We start from the raw sequence: 26,274 nt of genomic DNA on the forward strand, positions 1-26,274 counted from the left end.
AAGGTCCAGTAATAGTGCGTCTTATCATATCCTCCCTTTTATTATAAATGGATTTTTTTTATAATTTTTACTGACAGTAACCATGCAAAACTGTGCACATTAATATAGCTATACTTATCTATATAGTGTGTATATATATATATATATATATATATATATATATATATATATATTAGCTCATGGTAGAAAAACCACAGCTAGGGAGCATCGCCAACTTACGCATACAAAGTGATCTTGTTTACAGTATTCTGTTGACAGTGCCAATAAATGATAAAGAAATTAACGTCACAATGTAACTGATGACCATCTGCACAATTCCATGAATACTTCCTGTGTTAATCAGTATTGTTAAATTTTAAAAAAATATATTTATAATGGAAACATCAGAGTGAATGTGGCCTTCTTGACTGGAAATTTTTTTTTAATATTTTATTTATTTATTTTTCGAGAGAGGGGAAGGGAAGGAGAAAGAGTGGGAGAGAAACATTAATGTGTGGTTGCCTCTCGTGAGTCCCTGCTGGGAACTGGCCTAGCAACCCAGGCATGTGCCCTGACTGGGAACTGAACCTCGATACTCTAGTTCGCAGGCCCACGCTCAATCCACTGAGCTACGCCAGCCAGGGCTGGAAATGGTTTTAATTATTTGGCAAGTACTTATTAAACACCTATTATATACACCTCTTAGGGATGTCTTCAGGGAACATTCTACCTGCATTGGGTGTGAGCCATTAATTTCTCCAGAGCTCACAAGGTGATACCATGTGATAGGGATGGACAAGGTATGGTCCTTACTCTCAGTTCACCTTCCAGTGGAGCAAAGGTCTTATCAACTTAGCGTAAGGACAAGGATATAGGAGGACCCTGGATGCCATATATGCACAAAGGATTGGTCCTAAGTTGGGGGGGAATTTGGGCCCCCTGAGTTTCCTCCTCAAGGTTGAGCAGGAACTGCTTCAGGGACTCAGAGGGGGGGGAGGGAAAGCATCCAGTTCAAGAGAATAGCTAACTGAAGGGACAAAAGATGGGGGGAGGCAGAAGGCATTTCTACATTGTTCAGCATGACTAGATCACAATGGGAGAGATTCCAGCAACCCCTGGAGACGAGGGGCCAAAAGAAATGGGCAGGGCTCCAATCCAGAGGACCTTCTGTGCTGTGCTGAGGGCGTGGGCCTTCCACACAGTGATGCAGCCACTAAAGGTTTGCAGCAGGGGGATATTGCAACTTGCATTTCAGAGATTGTCCTGCATGTTCTCCGTAACAAACAGGGAGGTGCAGAGATGGGTCGGGCCACTGCCACCATCAAGATGACTTGGGAGTCTAACTAGGACAATAATGGGATGAATGGAAAGGGAAAGAAAAGCACAGAATTCAAAACATACAGGACACTGACTTTTAACACTGGATGCACTTGAGAGTCACCCTAAAGAGCTTTTTAAACAATCCTAATGCTAGGGCCCTACCCCAAACCAATTAAGTCAGATTCTCTCCATGGCCAACAAAGTTGATAAGCTGATGACTGACTAGAATCAACAGGGAGGCTCAGAAGGGATGCTCAGCAGACACCTACACAAGTGACTTGAACCTTCATCCTCCTGCTGTCCTGACCTGGAAGCAGGGGTGGTGGGCTTTCTCACTTCTGCTCCCAGCTGTCTCAGTGGCCTTCCATTACCCCTATATTTTTCACCAGTAAAATCTACGGCTTGAACCACATGGTTTCCAAGGTATCTCCCAGCTCTGAAATCTGACATGTCTACGAAACAATTGACTTGAAAGGTAGTATCTACCATTAAATGTATTTTTAAATCACTCATAATAATTACTGTTTCCTGAGCATCCACGATGTGCAACCACATTCTACCTCTGCTTTATAATTTTCACAAGAAACCTATGAGCTATGTACTTGTATGCCTGTTTTCAATATGAGGAAGCTGAAGCTCAAAATCAGAATTTGGAAGCCAGGATACACATGGATATATGAAAGATGGCACATGTGTAATCACTGTATATGCCAGCATGTGCACGCACACAGTCAGCATGGGATTGGTTAAGGATAGAGACCACCAATGACCTTTTCACAGTGGCCTGGCCACTGGCCTTGGTATGTGGACTTGAACTGGTCAGTTTTCAGTATGAGATCCTACACATACAGGCCTAAGGTAGGTGTGTGGAAGGTGCCAGAACCTCAAGAATGAATACTACTTTTAAAAACAACCATTGTTTTCTATTTTCTGTACTTCCCCTCTTGGGGGAAGCAGGACAAGGCAGAAGAGTGACCCAACTCAACTTGCTGCCTGGATGACCTTGAGCAAGTCACTTTACCGCTTGTGGCTTCATGTGCAAAATGAGGTTGATAACAGTAATGCTCACTAACATGTATGGAGTGCTCCCTTGGATCAGGAACTATTTTAAGTGTTTTTCATGTAGTAAGCCAGTCCCCTCAACCACCCTAAGTGGGTGCTTTTATTATCATTGCTTGACAGGTGAAGAAACCAAGACACAAACAGACACTGTATAACTGGCCCCAGGTCACAGCCAGGGCTGGGATTCAAGCAGACAGGAAGTCTTGCTTCAAAGCCACATGCTTCCCCCTACATACAACTGCCTCTCTCTGGCTCGCTAACTTGGGAACAGTTGCTGGGAGGTTTACATGTGATAATTGCTTGGCATACAGTAGGTGCTAAATGGAAGATACTTCCTTTGCCACTTCATCTGTGAATAGTGTTGCACATATGGGTCTAAACAACATATTTCTGTCAGAGTTAAGTTCCCACTTGTAGATATTAAATCTAATTCCCAACAAAGGTAAACTCAACTGGACATCCTGGAATATATTTCAACTGCTAATAAGGAAAACGGATGTTTTGTCACCACCTGATACAAGCATGGCCAGATGGTATCGGCCCTGCTTGACTAATTCTAATCAGCCAAGGTTTTATAGTTGAATGATGCAGAGTCAAAAAAAAGCCATAAAAGTTGAACTATGCCTGTGAATCAAAGGGGACTTTGCTTTCCATCTGGGGACTCACAAGCCCTGAAACCATAAAGCAGCAAAAGGAAAGCTCCAACCCTGGCTATTCAGGCAACTCACCCCAGCCTAGCCCTGCAAGCAGCTAAGTTCACCAGATCCAGGTAGTGCATTAAATATGGTCATTTAATGATGGGCTGCAGTGGGATTTCTGGCCCCATGACAAGGTCTAATTTTTGGTAACCAGTGTAGGAAGAACCACAGCTCTCAGCTGTGCCCAGTATGAACATCCCCAGCAAAAAGCTGACCTAAACTTGGAGGCCCCCATCTTAGTCAGCTCCGGCTACTATAACAGAATACCTGAGACTGGACAGCCTAAACAGCAAACAATTAACTGCTCACGGTTCTGGAGAATGGAAGTCCATAAGGTTCTTGTTGAGTGTCTCTCCCTGTTTATGTGCTCACATGGCCGTCCTTGTTATACTCAGTCTTGTCTCCTTCCTACAAGGACATCAATCCTGTCATGAGGGCCCCATCGCCAAGACCTCCTCTAACCCTAATCAACTCCCAAGGCCCCACCTCCAAACACCATCACTTTAGGGGTTATGATTTCAACATATGATTTTAGGGAGGACCATTCAGTCCATGGCAACCATTCAGCATAGCATATGAGAATCGACATGCTACAGACCGTTACCATTCCCTGCATCTAAATGATATATAGCCCACGGGCAGCATGGAGGGGCACAAAACCCACACTGTTCTCAGCAGACAGGAAGGAAAGTCAGTCTACAAGGGGACACAGTTACGTCCCACTGACACTCTCAGTGACTAAATGTTTCCTGTCAACTCAGTTTCCCAGTCCACAGTGGAAATACATAGTTGAGAAACTACCTAGAAAGCTGACGTGAGGAAGAAAGGATGGAAGAAGACACTGTATATTTATCACAACATTTTCTTCATGTTAAGACACATGTCAAACTCATTATAAAAATTTTAAATACTGGGTTACAAAGTTGAACCAGGAGCGTTCCCTTCATCTCATCCACTGCCTTCAACCCCGAGAATGCTCCCCAGAGGTAATTACTGTTCACAATTTGGAATGTATGCATTTTTTAAAAATTAAGAACAAAAGACTATATTGTTCTGTAACTAGTTTGTCCCACATAACATTACCCCATGGTTACTTTTCCACATCAGTAGATTATATCAGTCTAACTCTGATTAAGCACCATGTATGTCCCATAATATGGATCTACCAACATTTTATTTTTCAATTGCACATTGCCAACATTTACTTAACTGTTACCTAGTAACAGAGACAGCTTACTTCGTTTTGTTGGTGTTTTGTTTGTTTTGCTGTTAGAAACATTCAGTGAATATTCTCATATGGATGCTTGGGTATCGCTATTACATGACTATGCTGGAATTGTTAAAGAGGCTAATCACCAATGTAACCTCTTTGCTAATGAGGCTAGATTTTGTCAAAGCGGCTAATTCCAACACCTGAATCCAAAGGCCACTTCCATTTTCTGAGGAGCTACTGCTTGGTTTTGGGGAAGGATAAACCCCACAAAATGATTTTCAAAACTTGGGCTGCCTTAGAATTAGCACAAAAACACACATGCCCAGTTTCTACAGGAACCTGTGGGGGTTCAACACAGGGTAGTCTTGTTGATTTGGGATTTTTTTGCACGGCTCCTAGGTGCTGCCCTATGCATGTGGTAAAAGCCCTAATCTGATTCCCATTCTCACATAGAGACGTATGATTTTAGCTCAGGAATAAAGGAATGGATAATGCATTTGCTCTGTGTGCCCTCTGCTGGTACTACACAGCAGACTGTGCATAGGAACAAAAGCTCTTTTCATGTAAAAGAGGGTGAGAATCCTGGCTCTCACCTCCCAGTACGGTGAGACTTCCACCCATTGACTGTCAACCCAGACTACACATGAGAACCACCTGGGGGGCATGGTCACAGGCCTGGGTAACAACACTTTTAAAAAGCTCTCCAGGTGATTCCGCATATGGAGCCAGGGATTGAGAATCTATTCTTTAGGCAAAAAATTGGCCCAGGCACACACAGTCCAGAGACATCTGATGTGAGAGCCCCAAGCCCTCTGGGTACTAAACACTGTCTTGCAGGAGTGCCATATTTGCTTGGATGACTCTCATTCCCCTCATGTAGTTACCATCTGGCAGGACCAAATGACCCACTTCCAGGTTTCATCCCAATCCAGTCTGCTGCTGGGTCTACCACTCCATCACCTCTAAACAAACACTTCATGTTTGCTCTTGCATCCTGAGTTTGCAAAGCACTCAACATTTATTATTTATTCTCACACACATCCCATGAGACAGGCAGGATTTCCACTTTACAAATGAAAAACCAAGGTTCAGAGAGACTCAGCTACCTGGCCCAGGACAGAAGTTAAGGTTGAACAAAACCCAAGTCTTCCAACTCCAAATCCTATGTTCCGCCTGCCCCACCCTTCTTCCCATTTCACAGCACTTTCTGTTTGCATGAATGGGGCATAGCTTCTTCCAACAGTTGGCTCCCAAGAGAACCTGCTGGCCATTACCTACATGAATGTCATATACAAGTGCGTAAAAATTTGCACTAAGGCCTCTTTCCTAAACTATCTTACTAGCATCAGCCTCATGAACTTACTCATTCCAAAAGGCAAGTTTCCCAGGAATCCTGGCAAAGTCTCCAGCTCACAGGTCCCCTTTCTTTAACCTTGCCCACACCTTCAGCCTTCTGTCAGAGATCCAGGTGGCCCAAGGTTACCCAGAAGCCCAGTGTCCAGCTATTCACTTAAGTGTGTCCAGCACCCCAAACACCTGTGTGAAACGCTCTCTGTCCACGATGCGTCCATAGCGCAGGGTGAGGTAGAAGGTCTGCTTCCCACTGTACTGCTGGATCCGTACAAAAAGTTCCTGAGGCCAGTCCTGGGTTTCCGTCATAGGGATCACGTCGGCCACTGGGCAGTATGTGTCCTGCCGCCAGCCCCAGAAGGTCAGGTGGGCCACCCGCAGCATGGTGCCTGACTCATTCACATATAGGATACCCACTAGCCTCCGGAAGAAATAGCTCATCCAGCACAGCATGGCCAGGGCAAACCCAGCTATCCCACCTACGAGGCACAAGGAGTTGAAAGCCATAAGGCCCTGGGAGTACCAGTAAAAGCCAGGAGGCAGGGCCACCACCGTCAGGGCTGTTTGTACCACCTTCAGCCGAGACAAGTACCTAAAGATTCTGATGGCATCAAACCGGTAGATCATCTGGAATTTCTCTGTCTCTGTGCCTGGTGGTTTCCCTTTCAATGTGGGTGACCTACTCCCCACCCACTTCCTAAAATCCTGCCCACTGCAGCACTGCAGCCTGTAGAGAGGCCTTCCCCACACAGCTGGCACTGGCAACCGCATCACAACTCGGAGGACAGCAGCCTGGAAGGGAGACAAGAGACCATTTCTCTCGAAGAACTCGACCATGCTCATCACACAATGAACACCTGCAAAACATCTTGTGAGGCTCCTGTCCATCTTGTGAGGTCACCATCAGGACAAAGATGGAGGGAAAGGGAAACCCAGGTGCTTTACCTCATGTGACCTTCACAAAAGCTGTGTGAAATAGTAAAAATCTAAGGCCAGAAAAGGTAAGAAATTTACCCAGGAATACACAGCCAGAGAGTGGGACAGGGTCTGACTCTCCAACCGGCCCACCTTCCTGCAGGCACTTCAAGTAGGCACAGGAAGGAGGCACAGCCCTCTGCGTTCATTTAAACAAAAATACGTAGGCAGGTGCCCAGCCCCGGATCCATCAGGCCAGGTGAATATTTCCCCAAACAGTATATGTCCCAGTGGGGTACAAATCCGTTAGTTATGTAGCACAGTAACTTTCGTAATCTCTGCTTGCTTAGAGCGTCATCTGGGTGCTGAAGGGAAATGGTGATTTCTTAGCCCTGTTAGGGGGAGCGGGAAGACTGGAGGGGGAGAGGGGGGTGAAGGAGCCAAACGGAAGCACAAGGATTTTAGTGGAAGCACAGTCCCACACCTTGACTACTGCAGTGAACGTTGCTGTGGGCTTTGGAACAGGTCTGGGTTCCAATCCCGACTCCTAGTCACTAGCTCTGGATCCGTGGGCAACTTACCCCCCCCCCACTTTAGCCCACGATTTCTTCATCTTTCAAACGGGGATTCAGAATATACTGAAAGAGATGACGGTTTTAAAGCCCTCAAGAGCACTTGACGGACCTGAAATGAATGCTCTGTGAACTTTAGTATCGCTGTTGATCGCGCACGTGGCCTGCGCGCACCGGAAGCCCGGGAATAACAAATCATAACCCACTCCGGAGGTACCTCCCGCGCGTTCCCCGAGTCACCATGTCTGGCTTCGGCCTGCCGGCCCCAGGCCTGACCCAAATCCCAACCCCGACCCGAAAAGCGCGTCACCTCCTTCAGTCTCCACCACCCACCTGCTTACCATGGCCCCGCACTGTCTACCGAATTCTGTCAGCGAGCGGAAAGTCCACCACCGCTTGCTCCGCCTTACGGAACTGCGTGGGGCACGTTGCATTCTGGGATTTGTGGTCCACAGAGTGTTGCTGACGCAGTGGACCCTGTGGGAGTGGATTCTTCTCCTCCTCACGACGTGCCCTGCAGCACGCAGTGCTAAACCCGGAAGTTCCGAACCCAGTTCCTGGTGCCAGCCGGTCACCTCAGGTGAAGCGTGGGATCTGGCGACTTGGCTCCCTCCCCCCCAGCGCTGTCTCTTCCACGTGGACCGGACCCTGACGGTCCCGCGGCAGGTAGGCGGCGCCCGGCAGGCTGGAGGCAGCGGGTGCAGAATCTCTTGCTGCCCCCAGACCAGGATGACGACCCCTCAGGGTGGGCACTGAGGGGCGGCTAAGGACCGCCTTCCGCCTCTGACAGGGCTGAACTCAGTTCTGCGTGCCCTAGAGCGTGAGCCCGAACACCTCAGGGTGCTTGGAGATGCGAGGGGGCGAAAACTTTTGAAAGGTAGAAACTTGCCTTGGGTTGGGAATTGCAGTTCTGAACACTCACCGCAAGCCCCGGGTTTGAACCACTGCTCAGCCCCCTTAGCAGCTGTGTGCCCTCCTCAGTTCGGTCAGCTGTGGGATGTACTTTGAACCCGGCTATGGAAAACATAGGTTTCCAGGTCGAACAGGCCTAGTAGAGTCTCTGCTTTGTGACTTTGAGCAAGTCCCTTAACCTCTGAGCCTCAGCATCTAGTTTTTGCCTGTTCCATATGGGGCTTGTGAGGGTCAAATGAAATCAAACAAGTTCATGAAAGTATCTTGCCTTACAGGAGGCTGTGTTCAGTAATGTTTAACAAATATTAACCACCACCATCACCCCTTCTCCAGCCGCTGCCGAGGGTCTGGGATGATCGAGGAGACCTAGACTGTTCAACAGGAGGCTTGTGGAGAGCCTCCTTGGACTCCTGGACACTTGCTTCCCGCCTCCAGATTTTGCTGCCACAGGCACAGATAGGTTTCAGTTAAGATCAGCATTTGGGATTAGCTCACTCTGGCCCCCTCCTTGTACAAACTGATCACGGAACACCCGCCAATCAAACATGAGGCCCAGTCGGCCTTACTGTCTTCAAGTGCTTTCTCTACCCACCATAATTTTGCCCTGGTGGTAGCAGTGGTGTGCTTCAGCATTCCACATCAAATGTGTGTGACCTTAGATGTGTCATTTTACCTTTCTGAGCCACATGTTGGATGTATGTAGTGAAGATATTCAAGTGCAAGTTCTCCAAAGGCCCCTTTTGACTCTGAGATTCATTGATCACCACACGCTTGTGCGTCATCCAAAGCCGTTCAAAGCCCGTGGTGGTGTAGGGCCAAGGTCAGCTAGTCATTGTTTATGAAGAGTCACAGTAGTTACTCTTGCTTTCGCCAACCATATGGTTTGTTGTAACTACTCAACTTTCATGCAAAAGCAGCCATAGACCATATGTAGACACAGCGTGGCTGTGTTCCAGTTAAACTGTATTACAAAAACAGGCAGCTGCTCAATTTGTCCCATTTGTCATAATGGTGTAGGGCTTACATTCCAAGCCTTTTTACACACATCATTAGACCCTCTCAACCTTTCATCGCAGGTAGTATAACTATCCTTTTAAACCTAAGGAGACTGAGACTCAAGGTCCTCTCGATTTCACTTCAGCAGCTCTGATTGGTACCAGTCTCCTGGCCTCAGGGCATCGTGTTTGCTAAGTTTACCATTTTCTGCCATTCTTCTTAGGTGGAAACTGTTCTGGTTGCTGGATATGCCATTCAGGAAAGAGCATCTGATTCACAGAAGGAATGATGCTATATAAGCATAAAGTATGAAATAGCAATGAAACCAGGCAACCCATAATGTACATAGTCCCTTAAAACATTGGAAGCATGATATTCTTTGCACTGAACATAAATCATTTTAACACTCAAAAAACTCTGCAATTTAAAAGAGAATGATGTCTATGTGGTGGGTGCTCTTGGTAAAAAATAAAAATATTTTAGCAACAATCTACTCATTATTCAGCCTCTCCCTTCCTCACAAATGTATTCTCAAACGTTGATAAGCACAATACGGTGTGGCAGTTGAATGGGTTATCTTTTCTTGAAGCTGCTGAAACAGGATATGACCTAAACAGGTAAATTCTAAGTAGCATGGAGTGCAGGGTTTTGCACATCTCACTGTTTTCCTAGTATTTTATTGTACTGAGTACTTTCCTAAGATATGCCACTTCATCTAAAAACAGTTCAACTTAGAATAAAAGGCTGCAAAAGGAAGGGGGCAGTGCTTAAACCTGGGTGAATTGTTTTCCAACCTTCTATTATGAAAAATTGAAGACATACTGAACCACTGAAAAATAGTACAAAGAACAGTTATATCCCCTGCACTTCAATTCAACAATGACTTACATTAACTTTATCTTTTTTTTTTTAATCTTTGCTGTAACATTTCCTAAGCTGCCATCTCACAGTACTTCACTCCTAAACATTGAGCCAGGAGCTCTAAAGAAGCTGACAGTGCTTTTTACTAAGCTCCTACCCATTTGCCTAATGTTTTCAACTAGAGAAAGAGGAAGGAAGGAAGGAAGGAAGGAAGGAAGGAAGGAAGGAAGGAAGGAAGGAAGGAAGGAAGGAAGGAAGGAAGGAAGGAAGGAAGGAAGGAAGGAAGGAAGGAAGGAAGGAAGGAAGGAAGGGAAAACGGGGGTCACTGCTGCATCCACCTCTTGAGTGACCCTTGACCTAATGGCTGAAGACCTTTTTGAAAATGCCTCCCCTTGGCCTTTGACTTCCGCCAAGAGGGAGGCATAGGTGGATACGCTGTGCTTTCTTACACAACCAAGCTTAGAGACAAGATATTAGCAACAGAAAACACAGCCAGAACACAGAAAATTGAACTTTTCAGAAATCTGATAACAACAAAATCTTCAGCCTGATCGGTAAGAGGGGTGAAGCCAGCAGCTGGCGGAGTGAGGTTGCACAGGAAAACTCGATGATACAGGCTCAAGCACTCAGATCCCAGGTGTGGGGTTGCAACGGGAAGAACCAGTGAGCGACCCAGCGAGCGATGGGTGGACCCAGCAAGGGCACAGGGCGGCGGGTTGACTGTGGTTGAGCATTCGTGCGCAGATAGACCAGTGAGGGAGTGGGCAGTGAGACGGGACTGAGCAGGCCCCAGCAGTGAGAGGCAGCAGAGGGGACCACCATTTTCCCACTCTGACCCCGCCCCCACATAGAGCTTTATAATCCAGCAACCTGAGCAGCCCTACCCTGGTGAACATCTAAGGCTCCGCTCCTCATACTTAACAGGCATGAACAGACCAAAAATGGCTCAAGAAGATTTCAAAGCCCCAGAGCCCATAACTCTAAGCGACAAAGAAATAGCAAAACTTTCAGATGCACAGTTCAAAACACTGTTGATCAGGATGCTCACAGAACTGGTTGATTTTAGTCACAAATTATAGGAACATATGAAGGCTAAACTAGTTGAAATGAAGGGAATTGCACAGTAAACCAATAGTGATGTAAAGGAAACTGGGACACAAATCAAGGGAGTGAACCAGAAGGAAGAAAAAAATGGCCAAACAGGGAAATATGAAGAAACAATTTTAAAAAATGAGTCTCTGGAGAGACTTAGGAACCTCCAGGACATCTTAAAACGCTCCAACATCCCAATTATACGGGTACCAGAAGGGGGAAAGGAACAGCCACCAGTGGGAAACTTATTTGAACAAATACTAAAGGAGAGTTTCCCCAATCTGGCAAAGGAAATAGACTTTCAGGAAATCCAGGAAGCTCAGAGAGTCCCAAAGAAGTTGGACCCAAGAAGAAACACACCAAGGCACATCATAATTGCATTAGCCAAGATGAAAATGAAGGAGAGAATCCTAGAAGCAGCAAGAGCTAAAGGGACAGTCACCTACAAAGGAGTTCCCATCAGACTGTCAGTGGATTTCTCAAAAGAGACCTTACAGGCAAGAAGGGGCTGGAAAGAGGTATTCCAAGTCATGAAATCCAAAGACCCACAACCAAGATTACTCTATCCAGCAAAACTTTCATTTAGAATGTAAGGACATAAAGTGCTTCTCAGATAAGGTCAAATTCAAGGAGTTCATCATCACCAAGCCCTTATTATATGAAATGTTAAAGGGACTTATCGAAGAAAAAGAAGATAAAAAAGATGAACAGTGAAAGGACAGCAAACTCACAGTCATTAACAACCACACCTAAAACAAAAGCAAACTAAAAGGACAGCTAGATCAGGAGCAGAAACATAGAAATGAAGATCACATGGAGGGTTAGCAACAGGGGAGTGGGAGAAGGAGAAGGGGGGAGAAGATACAGAAAATAAGTAGCATAGATGGTAGGTAGAAAATAGATAGGGGGGACAAGAGTAGTATGGGAAATATAGAATCTAAAGAACTTGAGACACATGGTCATAAACTAAAGGGGGGGAATGGCGGGGGCTGGGGGGTAGAGGGAGGAGGGGAATGGAGGGGGGAATAGAACAACTGTAATGGCATAATCAATAAAATCAAAAGAAAAAATGCCTCCCACTGAATCGAGTAACTCAGATATTTTCTTTTCTAGAACAGGGGTGTCAAACTCATTTTCATTGTGGGGCCACTTCAGCCTTTCAGTTTCATTCAAAGGGCTGAATATAATCTTAGGATTGTATATATGTAAGTACTTATCTAGGGACAAGGAACTCGGCACTGCCACTGGGCATAAACTGGTAGATCCTGCCCTTGTACATTGTAGCTGCTCATGAACAAATACACATGGACTACAGGAATCCTGTGGGAAAAAAGGGATGGCACAGCCACTCTCTAAGTCAGAGAGAGAGGGCCTGACCCCTACCTGGACAGCCTTTTATTTTCCTGGGTACATTACAAGGGTAGTTCTCATTTACTATGCACAGGTTCTCATTAGGTGGTTACCGTTTACAGACAACAAAGGAGAGGATGTTGCTAATCACATCAAAGAAGAAGGATATTTGCAAATGTAAAGGGAAAAGTGGTTGGATTATTAACATTCCATACTTGGGAGGTTTAGCTCAGATTTTAGGAAGTTGCAGTAAGCCCTTGTGCCTCAATTTAGAGAGAGGGAGTTTTAGCAAGAGCAAGCCTCATAGCAGCCTAGGTACAATGCAGGCCTGATTCCCCATGGGAAATCCTGTCCTCGGACGTGATCCTGTGTGTTGACACACACCCCACTGGTTTTCCACAAGAGAGCTGAGCTACTTTTCCACAGCATGGGAAGTGGTTTCCCACAAGAAACAAGGTTCCAGGCTGAATAAAACAAAGTGGAGGGCCTTGTGTTTTCCACCTATGTCCTAGAATATTCAAGGTCACTTGGGTGAGGCCCTAATCCAAGACTTAATCAACTACTATCTGAGCTACACTGCAAAAAGTAAACTCCCATAGAAGATGTGGGTTTTGCCTTTAGCAAAGAGGCTTCAACAGAATATGGACTGATGTCTTTTGGTGGGTGGTACTCATTTAAGTTTAAAGACCAGTGCTTAATAAAGAATCACTGGAAACCTGCAAAATCAGTGGTAGAAGAATGATTTTATAAAGGACAGCATGTCTATTTGATGGAAATTGAAAAAAAATGCTTTCAAAGACTACCAATTAGGGGAATCACCTGTGAGTCAGCAATGTGAAAAGAGCAACATAAAGCCCAGACCTGAACATCTCGAACTGGAGACTAGCAGAGCAAAGCCCAGTTTGGTTGTCCCACAGCATTAAATCATGCCTGAATTAATTCATTGCTATAATTTAAAATGTTTTCCCTATTTACTTTTTAGAGGGAAGGCAAGGGAGGGAGAAAGCAGGAAAGTCACATCAATGCACCGGAGACATTTGGGTCAACTGCCTGTCCCACACCCTCAATGGGGAACCTGGCTTGCAAACTAGTCTTGTACAATGACTGGGAATCGACCCAGCCACCTTTTGCTTTGCAGACCAGTGCACACCGGCCATGGCTTAACCACTATCATTTAAAAGTCTGATTTTCCATTTTGAAATACCTGGAATTCTGGCTTCTGTTACATCTGAAGAGCTGACAGATGAATGCCCTATTCCACATAGTAGCACCACCCCACCTCCAGTCTTTCACAGGCACCTTCACTCATTTTTCTGATTTTTCTAGGCATTTGATTTGGGAACCTACCTCTTGGATTCTGTCATCTCAATTCTCAGTCTTAAATAACAACGTAATGTACATACATGCCCACAATCAAAGACTGGCAGAAGCCCAGGCCAGGTAGCTCATTTGTCATCCCATGCACCGAAAGGTTCAGGGTCTGATCCCTGATTGGGGTGCAACCAATCGATATTTCTCCCTCTCCCTCTCTAAAATCAGTAAACATCTACTCGTGAGGATTTAAAAAAAGATTAGCAAGAAATGGACACATGTTAACATCAGCGATTTCATGGTGGCGAGGATACAGGTGGTTTCTTTGAAATATTTTCATTTTCTTGTCAGTGTTCTGCCTTTTATATGGAACACCTGTATATCAGGGGGAGAAGCTTTTTAAATGGCAAACTTCAGGATAATGGTGCGCTTTTGAGACTATCAGAATTGATGGAACAAGTGCCCCTGTTCAAAACCTCCAATCAGTGGGCAAAGGGCTTTCTTGAACTGGTCCCATGGGATGAGATAGGTTGGACCCAACTTGCAGCTGAGTGAGGACACATGGGGGCTCATTATCCTACTCTGTCTACTTCTGTATTAGAAATTCTCTCCCATATCAGCTTAGTCTTTACCTAAGAACGGATATAAAAGATGGGTCAGAATGCTGTCCTCAGACAGGTACCATCTAATGAGGGAGACCCAGGTGCAGAGTTGTAATTCCAAATTAGCATGACATGCCTGGTGAATTCTGGAGGCAGAGCTGAGACCCACCTCGATCAGCATTTGCCCTCATTTCTCGGCAGTAGGGCTAGTGTGCCCCATGTAGGTCAGGCAGGTGCAGTGAGACTTCAGGGAGGAGTTGACTGCTTGGAAAACAGCCTGAATTCTGATTTTTAAAGCAGAAGGCTGTCTAAGGTGCATCAGCTTCCCTTTGTACCATGGGAATGAGAGTGTACTGTGTCCTTGAGTTGGGGAAAATAACTGAGCTCTTTTTCTGACTGTTTAGGACCTGCAGCCCTAGGGTCACCCCGGGAATGATCACCAGTCCCCTCGTCCCCTGGTGTACAGGTAGAAGAAGTAGGCTGGGGCAGGGTTGGTCTGTACCAACTCCAGGACCACCCAGATGGGGATTTTGAGAAAGTGTCATAGGCTCACATGTTACATCGCTGCAAGTTAAGCACAGCAGGGGAAAGGATCTGGTGATTGCAATTTTACTGTTTTTACTTTACTTGATGAGTATTCACTGTTTCCCAGTATACAAATTACTTTTACATAAACAGGAACCTTTGATTTTCACAAGACCCTGCAGAGGTAACCAGAGTGAGTGCTGATAGCCCCTTTGTGAGGCTCAGAGAGGGGCCCAGGGTCACATGGCCTAGCGAGAAGTGACATTGGCCTTGAGCAGGTCCTCAACTCCACACTTGGCCTGTGTCCTCCTAGTATTTACAAGTGGCTGGTGGCTGGACATCAGGGCTGTGTGACTGAAAGAGCAGAAAGAGTCCAGGGGAAATGTTTCATTTCCCCTGGCCTCATAGGCATCAGTGTTTAGAACTGGAAGACACTTCAAAGTACATAGTCTGTCACAAAACACTTCAGTTGCATTGTCAGAATAAATAGCTTACAAGTTATTTGAGTTTTTAAGAAACTTTTTTTTAGACTCAAACTGAAAACATGGAGAAAAGTGTTTTGTTTTTCTTTTTAAAACACCTTCGTTTAAGGTAACTAAAAGCATTAGGCTGTTCTCCTTTTCTGCAGTCAAATCAACCCCTTTAAGACAAGGTTAATTATTAGGTAACTTCCAATGGGTACCTTGCATTTCCTCAGTTACTAGAGAGGATTATGGGGTGGTTCTCAGAACTTTTTTCTGTGTCACGTTGCTTGGTAAAATCAGTGTCTTCGAGAGGTTACTAGCAAGGTTGTCTGAGACAGATTTTCAAACTCTCAGGGAATTTAGCTGGTCATGATTTTCATAGTTTTGTATTAACTATAAAGTTCTCAGCCCAATGACAGCACTGTCCAACGGAAATGTGAGCCACACATGCAGTCTTTTTAAAATATTTTTATTTATTTATTTTTTAAAAGGAGGAGAAGTGAGGGAGAATGAGAGGGAGAGAAACATTGATGAGTGAGAGGAACATTAATCAGTTGCCTCTCACATGCCCGCAACCAGAGCCCTTGCCCTCAGCCCAGACTTGTGTCCTGACCGGGAATCAAACTGGAGAACTTTTGGTCTACACAGCAATGCCCAACCTGCTGAGGCACACCGGTCAGGGACACATATGCAATCGTAAGCTTCCTGAAGCCATTTTAAAATTTAAAAAATAGGAAATTAATTTTAATGATTTATTTAACCCCATATATTCAAAATATAATTATTTAACAAAATCAATATAGAACATTACTGATGATTACATTTCTTTCCTCCTACTTAGTCTTTGAACTCCATAGCAGAGAGATGAGTTGAGCGCCTCCTAGATAAATTAGACTGACTGTATTCTGGAATCACATACTGTTTGGAAAAAGCAAGGAACCTTAGAAGTCAGCTCAGTTGATTCCACAGATCAAGAAACTGAGGCCTAGAAAGGACCAAGGGACTTGTCTAGGCTCACCAGACTTTTATTAGCCATGGTAGACCAGCACTCAAACATTTCTCGTGGCTGAGACAGACCTCTTCCCTCAGCACTGATGTCTCAGGCTTGTTTTTTGGTGGAATATGCCTGTCAAATGATTTAAGCGAGCTGATTTCTCCTGTCAGTGCCTATGAGTCATCACTTAAAGCCCTTTCACTTTACTTTCTCTAATAAATGTGCAGTTGTGGGGAAATGGGAATGCAGAGGGATGGTGTATAATAGATGAATGGGTGGGTTTTTAAGTATTTTGGAACTGTGAGATGAACATCTTTCTGTGACAAAGCTGTGAAGGGGATTTTGTTGCCTATGAGAGCTGTCTGTAAATCACCTCCCAGGTGATTTTCATTTTTCCCACAAGATGAGCTGCATGCAGTGTGTTGAGCTGGAGATGAGCACAGCTGAATCCTATCAGATCCCCCCCCCCCCAAGCTTCCTTTACACCCAGGGCTTGACAGAGCATCTAAATGCAAATGTACCCCTCCTTCTGAGCTGATCCTCCAGGCCTCGTTTTTAGATTTTAGATGAAATAATGTTGGAAAAACACATAAGGTGGAATGAACTAGAACCTATCCCCAAAGCAGTGTAAATCAACCGTGTAATCCAGTTGCTGACACGAGTAAATGGCACATTTTTCCAGTGACAGGTCATTAGCCTCCTTTCCACCTTTAGCTTTTGTGTTTCTCCTCCCCGCTTGGCAGGAGGCCAGATCAGCTTTGATGTCTTTCCTGATGGATGGGACAAGAGGTATTGCCTGGGACATGTGGAAAATGACAGCTATAAGACCATTTATTTCTTTGGAGACAAAACCATGCCAGTGAGTATGGAAGTGTTTTTGCAGTTTCACTGTGCGGTTTCGCTTGCAGGAAGAAAATGGAGAAACGGGCTTTTTTCCTCTTACCCACACCTTCCCCTCCATTCCAGCTCAAACTGGTGAGGCCTCTGTCCTAGGAGGTGGTTGAAGTCCCCTCCCCACAGTGCTCAGACACCTGACACCTCAGTGGAGGCCAGAATTCAGCCTTTGGGGTTTGGCTTTTGAATTAAATATCGCCCTTCTCCAAGGGCCTTCCAGAACACCTGACCCAGGGCTCCTGTCAAATGTTCTTTGCATTTCAGAGCCCTTGCCCTTATTTTCTTTTTCACAGTGTTTTATTCCCCAGGGGCATTCACTTAGCTTGGGCAGTAAGAGTCCTAAATGACAGGAGGACAAGGAGTCTAGAATTGAGGAGCAGGCTCTGGGGACACATAGGAGGGGAGGGGTCACTCCTGGGCATCACACAAAGGGTACAGGAGCTGTCCCAGGGACGTCTGCAATCCCTAGTCCAGGACTGAGTCTAGACTGGAACTGAGAGCAGAGCCTGGCGTCCAAGGCCAGTGCCAGTAGGAGGAATCCCTAGGAGGACTTTCCCCAGAGCCAGCATGGCAGCAGAGGGAGGCTGTCCTTAGGACAGGTGGGTCCCCAAGGAAGTGGCCCTTGGGAGGCCCCAGGGGAGGCTCAGCACCAGGTATTCACTGCCTAGCCTTGGGCTCAGTGGCTCCCTTTAAATTCCTCCTGCCCCCTGTGCCCTTATGCTTTTCTTGCCACTAGGCATCCCGGGCTATACTGTACCCAGCAGAAGCATCAAAATGCTGCCTGTGGGGAGTGTTTATCCCTTCACTTCTGGTCCACTCCAGAATGCTTGCTGCTATGGTCTATCCTGGGTAATGAATGAAAGAGCTGGTGGCACAGAACAAACGACTGGTACCTGCTCTTCAAATGAGCACGCTTTGCAGTCAGCACACCCTGTCTCCACAGGTGGGAAAGATTCTAGTTCTCAAACGAACATGGTACTTTTCAGGGGTACCAGTGGCCTTTTTCTTCATGACAGGGAGAGGTGGTTTATACTCACATCCTCTCATTGCAGTGCTCCAGAGTGCAGGCTTTGAACAACTTGATGTTTTTAGGAAAAGTAAGCTAATGAAATTCATTACACCCAAGATGGAAGGAATGGCCAAAAGCTTCTTCTGTCCTTCCAAACTGGTGCTGCTGCATACAGGCTGAGAAGAGAGCTCTCAGAGACCAAAACAGTTTCCTGTAAAGATGATGTTGTTGCCGTGGCTGGTGTAGCTCAGTGAATTGAGTGCCAGCCTGTGAACCAAAGAGTCCCTGGTTTGATTCCCAGTCAGGGCACATGCCAGCGTTGGGGGCCAGGTCCTCTGTTGGGGGCATGAGGGAGGCGGCTACACATTGATGTTTCTCTGCCTCTCTTCCTCCCTTCCCCTCTCTCTGAAAATAAATAAATAAAATCTTTAAAAAAAGATTATGTTCTTTCTGTGTGTAAATAGCCATCTGAAGCTTCAGGTGGGACTTCACACAATTGAGCATAGTTTTTTTTGTTTTGGAGGTTTATTTTAGACTTTATTCATTTATTTTTAGAGAGAGGGGGAGTGAAGGACAAAGAGGGAGAGAAACATTGATCTGAGAGAACAACATCGATTGGTTGCCTCCTGTACATGCCTAAGTACTGAACCCACATCCCTGGCATGTGCCCTGACCAGGAGTGGAACAGGTAACCTTGTGCTTTGCGGACAGCACCCAACTAACTGAGGCATACAGGCCAGGGCAGAGTGTGGCTCTTGAGAGAATCAGGTAATGACCTTTTTTGGAATTTATTTTCTACTGCATTAACCACTGCATCACCACACATCAGTTCTGTTGTTCTAAATCTTACCTCCTTTTAAAAAATGGATACTGTTTGGAGGATGTTCCCCCATCCCAATTTTAAGTAATATGCATTTAGTGTAAAACTTTTAGAAGAGGTAGCCCTGGCTGGTGTGGCTAAGTGGATTGCACTGGCCTGCAAACCCAAAGGTCGCCAGTTCCATTCCCAGTCATGGCAAATGCCTGGGTTGCAGGCTGAGTACCCAGCTGGGGTGAGCAAGAGGCAACCAATCAGTTTCTATCACATATCAATGTTTTTCTCCCTCTCGCTTCTCCTCTTTCTGAAATAAATAAATAAATAAATAAATAAATAAATAAATAAATAAATAAATAAAACGTTTAAAAAATAAAATTAGAAGAAGTATGAAGAAGAAAGTATCAGTCACTTGTAGTCACAGCTGATTTGCCTCCCGGGCTTTTCTCTGCACACTTGGCCCAGATGTGGGACCCCTGCATGTTCATTGTCTTATCTTCCGCCTTTCTTCTCTTCACATATTTTATTCCCCCCCCCCACGTTAGTGAGTCTTCTTTGAAAATAAGATTTAATGGTGGTATAACAGTTCATCATTTAGGCATAGTTCATTTCCCCATTTCCCTAGTTAGAGGCACTTGCAGGCTGTGGTTTTTGCTGTTGTAACTAACACTGATCAACATTCTCAAATCACTCTTTGCCCTCAACTGTGATCCTTTTTGTCAGTGGTTTCCTGGAAGTGGGAGCCAACGGTCTAGTCATCTAAACCTTTTAACAACATATCGATGCTGGAAACTTTAGGCACAGAGCTGTTCAAATACTTCAAACTTTTCTTCATATTCGGAGACATTTTGAAAGCTTTTTTCTCTCTGCGTGTCAAGGCAAATGTTCTTGCTGGCTTCCAGGGAAATGGCACCTGAGCTAAGAGCTGTCAGTCAGAAGCCATTTCCCCACCAAGCCCTCCAGGCTCTGAGGCCTGCCTGACCACATCCTCTGTCCTAGACACACAGCCGCCCTCTGAAGGGACCTGATCTTACACAAAGGGTGCCGCGGACTCTGAGCACCTCCAGAGAACAAAGAGCTTGGCCCTTGCTTTTCTAAGTACTAGTCAGCCCTCGAAACCCCTCATCCCTCCCCTCAAGCACAAGAACCAGGGTCTGTTAAAAACCAGCTGTGAATTCAGCTTAGAGGCAGGGGACTTGGTTTGCTGCGGGGAAGGAGGTGGCAAGGGCCTAGAAAGACATGCCCCAAACTGCTCTGCCTGGCCTCCCGGGCTTCACCGGCACAGTTGCCCCCAGCCTTGCTGAATTCTAGGCAGGAAAACTTCTGCTGGTCCAATGCTTTGTGTAAAAACATCTGGACTTTAGGGCAGTGGCAGTGAAAACATTCTAACACTTTGTGAACCACACGTTCTTTCCTGTTCGTCTCCCACATCAGGATAATCGGGGTTCACTTCTACAACAGTGGGTGCAGAACTGGGGTGGGGTGGACACTGGGCACTTTCCTCAGCCCCTCCCCTGGAATGTGAACACTGCAGACACTGCCTTCTGCTTCATCCCCAGGCCTGGGCCTCGTGGAGATTTAAATATTCGTGGGCAGTTTGACTGAGCTGTGGCCTCGCCTTTGGACCCATCACATATACTCTTAACAAGACTATAATCAGTTATCCATCCCTTTGCCCTGCGTCCCCTTATCTGCTCTCAGGAACCAGGTTTTGTTCTGAGTCTGGGAAGGTGAGTTGCCCCAGTTGGAGTCAAGTAACCTTCAGTTCACATGCAGACACAGTCTTTGAAGTTTCTGGTTGTCCAAGGTCTCATTATTCTAGAGGGTGCACTCTCACTAGCTCAGTGTTCTGGCTCTGCTTCTCCTGACCTCCCTCTGACTCTGGTGTGCACACTGTGTGCAGCCACCTGCACAAAGGAGCAGAGGAGGAGGCCAGGTCCCCTGGCAGAAGGGAAAGGGTGGTAGAGGTTGACGGGCTTTGTGGTACAGACACTTCGCTGCCCTCTGAAAGCAAGTGGAGCTGAAAAGGCTGCCCAGCCCAGAAGAGAGAAGTTTGGGTTCTCTGGACCAGCTTCCTTGAGTGTGGGTGAGTTACACTGTAGCTCCCAGCAGGACCATGGGAGACTCATGCCAAATTAGGCATCTGTCAGGTACACATCTGTCCTCTAGTGTGATGTCCTCTCCAGGGAGGGGCAGGCGTAGCAGCTGTGAACCTTCCTTGTTTCACAGGTCACTCTACCAGCTACTGGCTTCTATCCTCACATTGCAGGATAGAAGGCTGGCTGGCTGTAGTAGCCTCCTAACTCAACTCTGCTTCTGCCTTTGGGTCCTCATGCCCATCTATTCTCCCCAAAGATCCTGCTGTAGGTGAATCTCATTGTGTCCTGCATTGCAGCTTTCAGGTGGCATCACAAAGTCCCAGATCCCTACTAAGATCTTCCATACTCCCTGCCCTCCCAAGAACCACTGATCTTCTCTCCCTCTCTCCTTCCCTTCCCCTCTAAAGATAAATAAATAAAACAAAATCTTAAAAAAAAAACAAAAAACAAAAAAGTCCCAAGTGTGCCAGAACAGCATTAAAAAAAAAAAAAAAAAAAAAAGATCTTCCATACTCTCTGGGTCCTCACCCTTCCAGCCCAGACCAGCAGGTTGTGAGAGCTGACCTGCCTTTCCTGTGGAGAGCCAGTCACATGGGTTGTCCCCTCAACTTCCTTCAGGTCTCTGCTCAAAGGCCCCTCTCTTGTCACTCCAGGTTCCCTCCCCCTCTATTCTTTTTCTTTCTGTTCTTCCCTGAATTTTTAAAAATTGCTTTCAGAGAGAGTGAAACATTGATTTGTTGTTCCACTCATTCATGCATTCATAGGTTGATTCTTGTATGTGCCCTGACAAGAGATTGAACCAGCTACCTTGGCATATTGGGACAACGCTCCAACCAACTGAGCTACCCAGCCAGGGCCTCCCTTCCACTCTGTTCTTTGCAGCTCTTCCCCGTGTCCCAGGGAGCTGGAAGGCAGCCCTTGTCACTTTGTGGTTTTGTTTGCCCCAGTGTGCCTCCAGTTGCTGAAACAATGCCAGGCAGGGAGCAGTTGCTCCCCCAGCTTTGTCGGGATAGGTGATTACTGACTCCTTCCTCCTAAGTCAGGGGGTGACAGGGAGTGATCATGTCCCCGACAGGTGTGTGTTTCTTCTGGACAGTGCAGGAGTCTGTTTTTCTTTTGAACATAGTTCTCTGTGCTGGTGTTTACCTACCATGCCATTTCCAGGGAAATCTGGTGGTTTCCTTTTTTTTTAATCATAAGTGGTTCCACACTTATTTCCTTGAGTAGCAAATGCTGCCATGTAGCTCAGGTCTTTTCAGTCACCAGGGCACAGCAGGACCCCAAGGCGAAACTGGGAAGGGGCATTCGAGGCTCCAAGGTCACAGCTTCCTAACGTGACTCCTCCACCCAGCAAACCTAGGGCCCCACAGCAATCCATCCAGAAATCTTGAATTTCGCTTCCACCTGGGAAAGCCAACTGCTTGGGGATGGGCTCTGAGAGCAGCAGGAATTTCAGGGGTCAGCCAACCCTTTAGAAGGATGTCAGATTTTCTACAGAATCTTTTGAGAATAGCCCATGTTTTCAGTGGTTATTTCCATTGTATGATAAACTAGTAAAATTTTTTTTAAGATTATAAGTGAGACTGCTTATCCAGTAAGAGGAAAATAGAGGAAATTCTATGAGAAGAAAAGCAGGGGCTTCCCTCCCGCTCCCCGCACAGGCTCTGAGCAGGAATCTCAATTCATTCACCTGGGATAGTGGGGCTGGGGACCCCAGTCATGGGAAGCCGCCCCCCACCGCCTGCAGCCAGCAGCATGCCCAGGTCCTCCCAGATCCATGCCCTCGTCCAACTCCTGGAGGTACAGCAGATAAAAGAGTGTGTGGAAACAGCAGAAAGCTGGATTAGCTGCTGCAGCTGACACAGGTTGCTTCCCAGGGGCCTCACCAGACCCCATCATCTCATCGACTAACCCACAGTACCATGGTGAAGTTCCACCACTCCCCATTTTACAGGCAGGGAGTTGCCAGGGAGTTGCCCTAGAGGGCAACTAGAGGGAGTTGCCCTCTAGTCAGTGGTAGAACCAGGTCTAAACCCAGGTGACCTGGCTCAGACACAAGCCACATGGCCAGGGCTCCGTGGTCACATGGGACTAGTGGGCCCTGTTAGCTCAGAAAATTCCAGAGCGCAGAGCTGCTCTGGACGTCTGTCCTGCCCACTCCCTGTGACTCGTTGGAAGTCTAGGCACAGTGAAAACAAATTGATGGCTCTGAGAATTCTGTCCCCTGCTAAGCTTGCCTTCTTTTTTAGAAAAATAAGCCTTAGATCGTGAGTCCTTTCATCAGCATAATTATATGTTCCCAGCTGAATTGCAGTTCAGGAGAAGGTGATAAACCCTTTCTCAGTGATGACTGTCTCTTAGTTTCCAGAGGAACGAGGTAACCAAGAAACCCTCCTTGCCAATAAAATACCAAGGTCTTCATTTCTCTGGCAGCCCCGGGCTCCAGGGCTGCAGCAGCAGCAGCAGCAGCATCTGCTTCGTGTCTCTGCAGGGTGGAAATGACCATGAGATCTTCACAGACCCGAGGACGGTGGGCTACACAGTGACGGCACCTGAGGACACACGCAGGATCTGTGAAGAGCTCTTCCCCTAATGTCTCTTCCTGTGGGAGGGGAGGGAGGCCCAGCTGACAAGTCTGACAGGGTCATTTGGTGGCCAAACCCCGATCCCTCCCTCACTTGCCCACTACAACCATCCAACCCACAACAGAAATTTTCAAACACTTCCTGAAACGAAGCACCTGCTGAGTGTCAGCTTGGTGGCAGTTTTGAACCAAGGGCATCGTAGGCATCAGGCAGTGTTAAGCTAAGTGACCATGTGTACTGTTTGCCCACCTCACTTCCTATTTGAGAGCCACAGACCTCAGCCTGGCCTGTGGATAGCTGGCTGGCCAAGTGACAACTGAGCTGAAGGAGTTCACAGCTCAGCTGGCCTGGCTCACGGGTTAGCTCAGTAGTCACTACACAGGGAGGGGCTGGTTCTCCAACCACGGAGATGGGAGGACATAGGTACCAACAGGCCTCAGGGAGAACTGAACAGACATGCAGCCCTTCCCATCCCTTCCCCTGGGTGCCTCTCTAAGCCCAGGTTTGGAGAGACTAACTTGGGGTGTCACACCTCACCAAAAGAACCTTCTTACTGACCTGGCTGGGCTTCCTGGGCCTTACTTACATCAGGTTTCTTGGGGCCCCAGTGAACGCCTCACTCATTAACAGAGCTGAAGCTGCACTTTCTCTGCAGATCTTTTTAAAAAGAAGTATGTTGACCCCGACCGTGACCTGGCCATGGTGGGGCCTAGGAAGGGCCCCACCTTCCAGGTTCTGCAAGGTCCTCCTGAAAGTGGAAGGCATCCCCAGGCCCTGGTCCACAATAGGGTGGAAGACTGCTTTCCAAGGCAATGGTTAACATGTCACTGTTTAGCATCGGAAATGTCAGGACCCACAAGTGCTCCACCAACTGCTGCTGGGGCCCACCAACCCAAATCTGTGTGCTTTGCACCCCCCACCTCCATGCTACCACCAGGTGCTTTCATCGCAGAGGAACCTGGTTTCCCCCCAAACCTGGCCCAGAGCTTGTCAGTTCTGGATCAGTCCACCCACCACCGCACCACACGGTTGATGTTCCCAAGCAGTTCTCAGCACAGGCCATCCCGTGGCATCTTTTCTTGTTGAAGTATTTTGCAAACGATACTAGAATGACCTTTCAGATGAAAAGTAGCAAATTAAAGTGATTTTATTGTTCCTATTTCTCATTCTGGTTACTTCTTCATGTCAACCAGTCTGCTCTTCTGTCAAATGGGATACCGCCCCTACCACAGGTAGCTTCATTTCAGTCAAGCCCTTCCAGTGGTGTGTGTGAGCCCCCAGGAGCCCTGTGCACAGGACTCAGCCCTGCTTTGCAGAGAAGGATGCACTGAGTCATTCCCTCAGCCTCCGGGAGTGGACAGGGTGAAGACAGCATCACCAGAATTGTAACCCTGGTGGCCAAGTGCTGAGCAGCAGGAAGCACAGAGGTTGCGCCCTGAGCAGCCTGGGGCCTGTGAGAAAGCAAGTCCCATCCCCACACTAGAGAAGCTGACCTGGTGTTTAGTGCTGGATTTAAGCAGTCTCAGGAGAAAGGCCTGTGTGGAGGGCACAGCAGATGGCTGCTGCAGCTAGAGGCCACCAGGAGGGCCCCTCTGAACTTCCTGTGGCTCCTGAACTTGATCCTGAGGGAGGAACTGGAGGAGGTTCAAGATCGGTGTGACAACTGAGTGGAGAGTGATGGGAGGCCTGGCCGACTGGAGCAGATGTGGATTCAGGAAGGGCTGGGTGAAGGTGGCCTTGCATCACTTCCTTTCCAAGAACTGCTTCCTCTTCCTTTTTGCCCAAGTGCTCCTTGATCTCAGCCCTGGCAGGCACCTGGGCACAGCAGCCAGGCCCCTGAGCCCCTTGCACCTCTATGCCCTCTGGGGCACCCTTCTGTCACGTTCTGGAACTCTTCCCAGCCCTGTCCCTTACAGCTGGTTTCCAGCATCACCTGCATTTTGTTGCCAAGGCCTCGCTGATGCCACCTGCATAACATCCGCTCAGTGTGAGATGTCCTCAAACCCCGCCCCCTCCCGTTTTGAGCTAAAGGTCTACTCTGGCCTCTCCCTAAAAAGGTTCAGTGGGCTGGTTCTGCTTTTTCCTAATATAACTTGAAAATCAATGTACTCTTACAATAAAAATGTTCGCCTCTGCACCTACAAAACTCAGTATTCTCTATCTCCTCTGGGAAACATGGGCCCAGGACCACTTCCCAGCCTGACACACACAGAGACCCTCCCAGAGCAGCCCACCTGTCCTCCCAGCACAGCCTCCTCTTCCCCCTCTGCCCTTCTGGACACCGAGAACTCGGGCTTCCAAGCCCCCGACTCCTGAACTTCCTTCTGTCTGGATTGCCTTGTCCTCAGGGCTCATTCTCACACAAACAAAGCAGAAATGCATCAACAGGGAATCTCTCCACAACGGACAGAGTCACTGGCATTTTCTGTTGTCACAAAGCCACACTGGACTTCTGAGCTCTCCTACCTGAGAGTGGTGATTAAGAAAAAAGGGATGATCCCATTTTTCTGACCCATGCCCCAAAACAACCAGTCTAGGAAGTGGGATGACTGAGTCCGCCTGGTTTGGGGAGCTGCCCTTACCTGCTGGCTTCCAGAACTTCCTCAGAGCCAGCCTCCCTTCCCTTCTCCCCCTCCCACTTAGCAAACCACACACAG

The 26,274-nt window shown here is 47.1% G+C and overlaps 2 protein-coding genes across 3 annotated transcripts; one reads left to right on the top strand and one right to left on the bottom strand.

Annotated features, from left to right (window-relative positions):
* Positions 1–4,367: 4,367 nt before the first annotated feature.
* On the bottom strand, positions 4,368–7,522 carry LOC119041357 (transmembrane protein 186-like). Of its 2 annotated transcripts, none has more exons than XM_037134579.2 (2): positions 7,451–7,522; positions 4,368–6,414 (listed from the first exon to the last, which is right to left on the bottom strand). In XM_037134579.2, exons 1-2 carry the CDS (start codon positions 7,451–7,453, stop codon positions 5,779–5,781), a joined length of 639 nt encoding a protein of 212 aa, XP_036990474.2. In that variant the 5' UTR covers positions 7,454–7,522; the 3' UTR covers positions 4,368–5,778. The 2 variants fall into 2 exon arrangements, with proteins under 2 accessions (XP_036990474.2, XP_053518642.1); XM_053662667.1 differs by having other exon boundaries at positions 7,443–7,492.
* On the top strand, positions 7,452–24,776 carry LOC128626988 (phosphomannomutase 2-like). Its single transcript, XM_053662668.1, has 4 exons — positions 7,452–7,775; positions 12,833–12,916; positions 16,902–17,075; positions 23,524–24,776. Exons 1-4 carry the CDS (start codon positions 7,452–7,454, stop codon positions 23,623–23,625), a joined length of 684 nt encoding a protein of 227 aa, XP_053518643.1. The 3' UTR covers positions 23,626–24,776.
* Positions 24,777–26,274: the final 1,498 nt, after the last annotated feature.

The sequence above is a fragment of the Artibeus jamaicensis genome, unplaced genomic scaffold (genome assembly GCF_021234435.1).
Source record: "Artibeus jamaicensis isolate MK-2021 breed Jamaican fruit bat unplaced genomic scaffold, CSHL_Jam_final contig_2668, whole genome shotgun sequence".
Taxonomy (NCBI): Eukaryota; Metazoa; Chordata; class Mammalia; order Chiroptera; family Phyllostomidae; genus Artibeus; species Artibeus jamaicensis.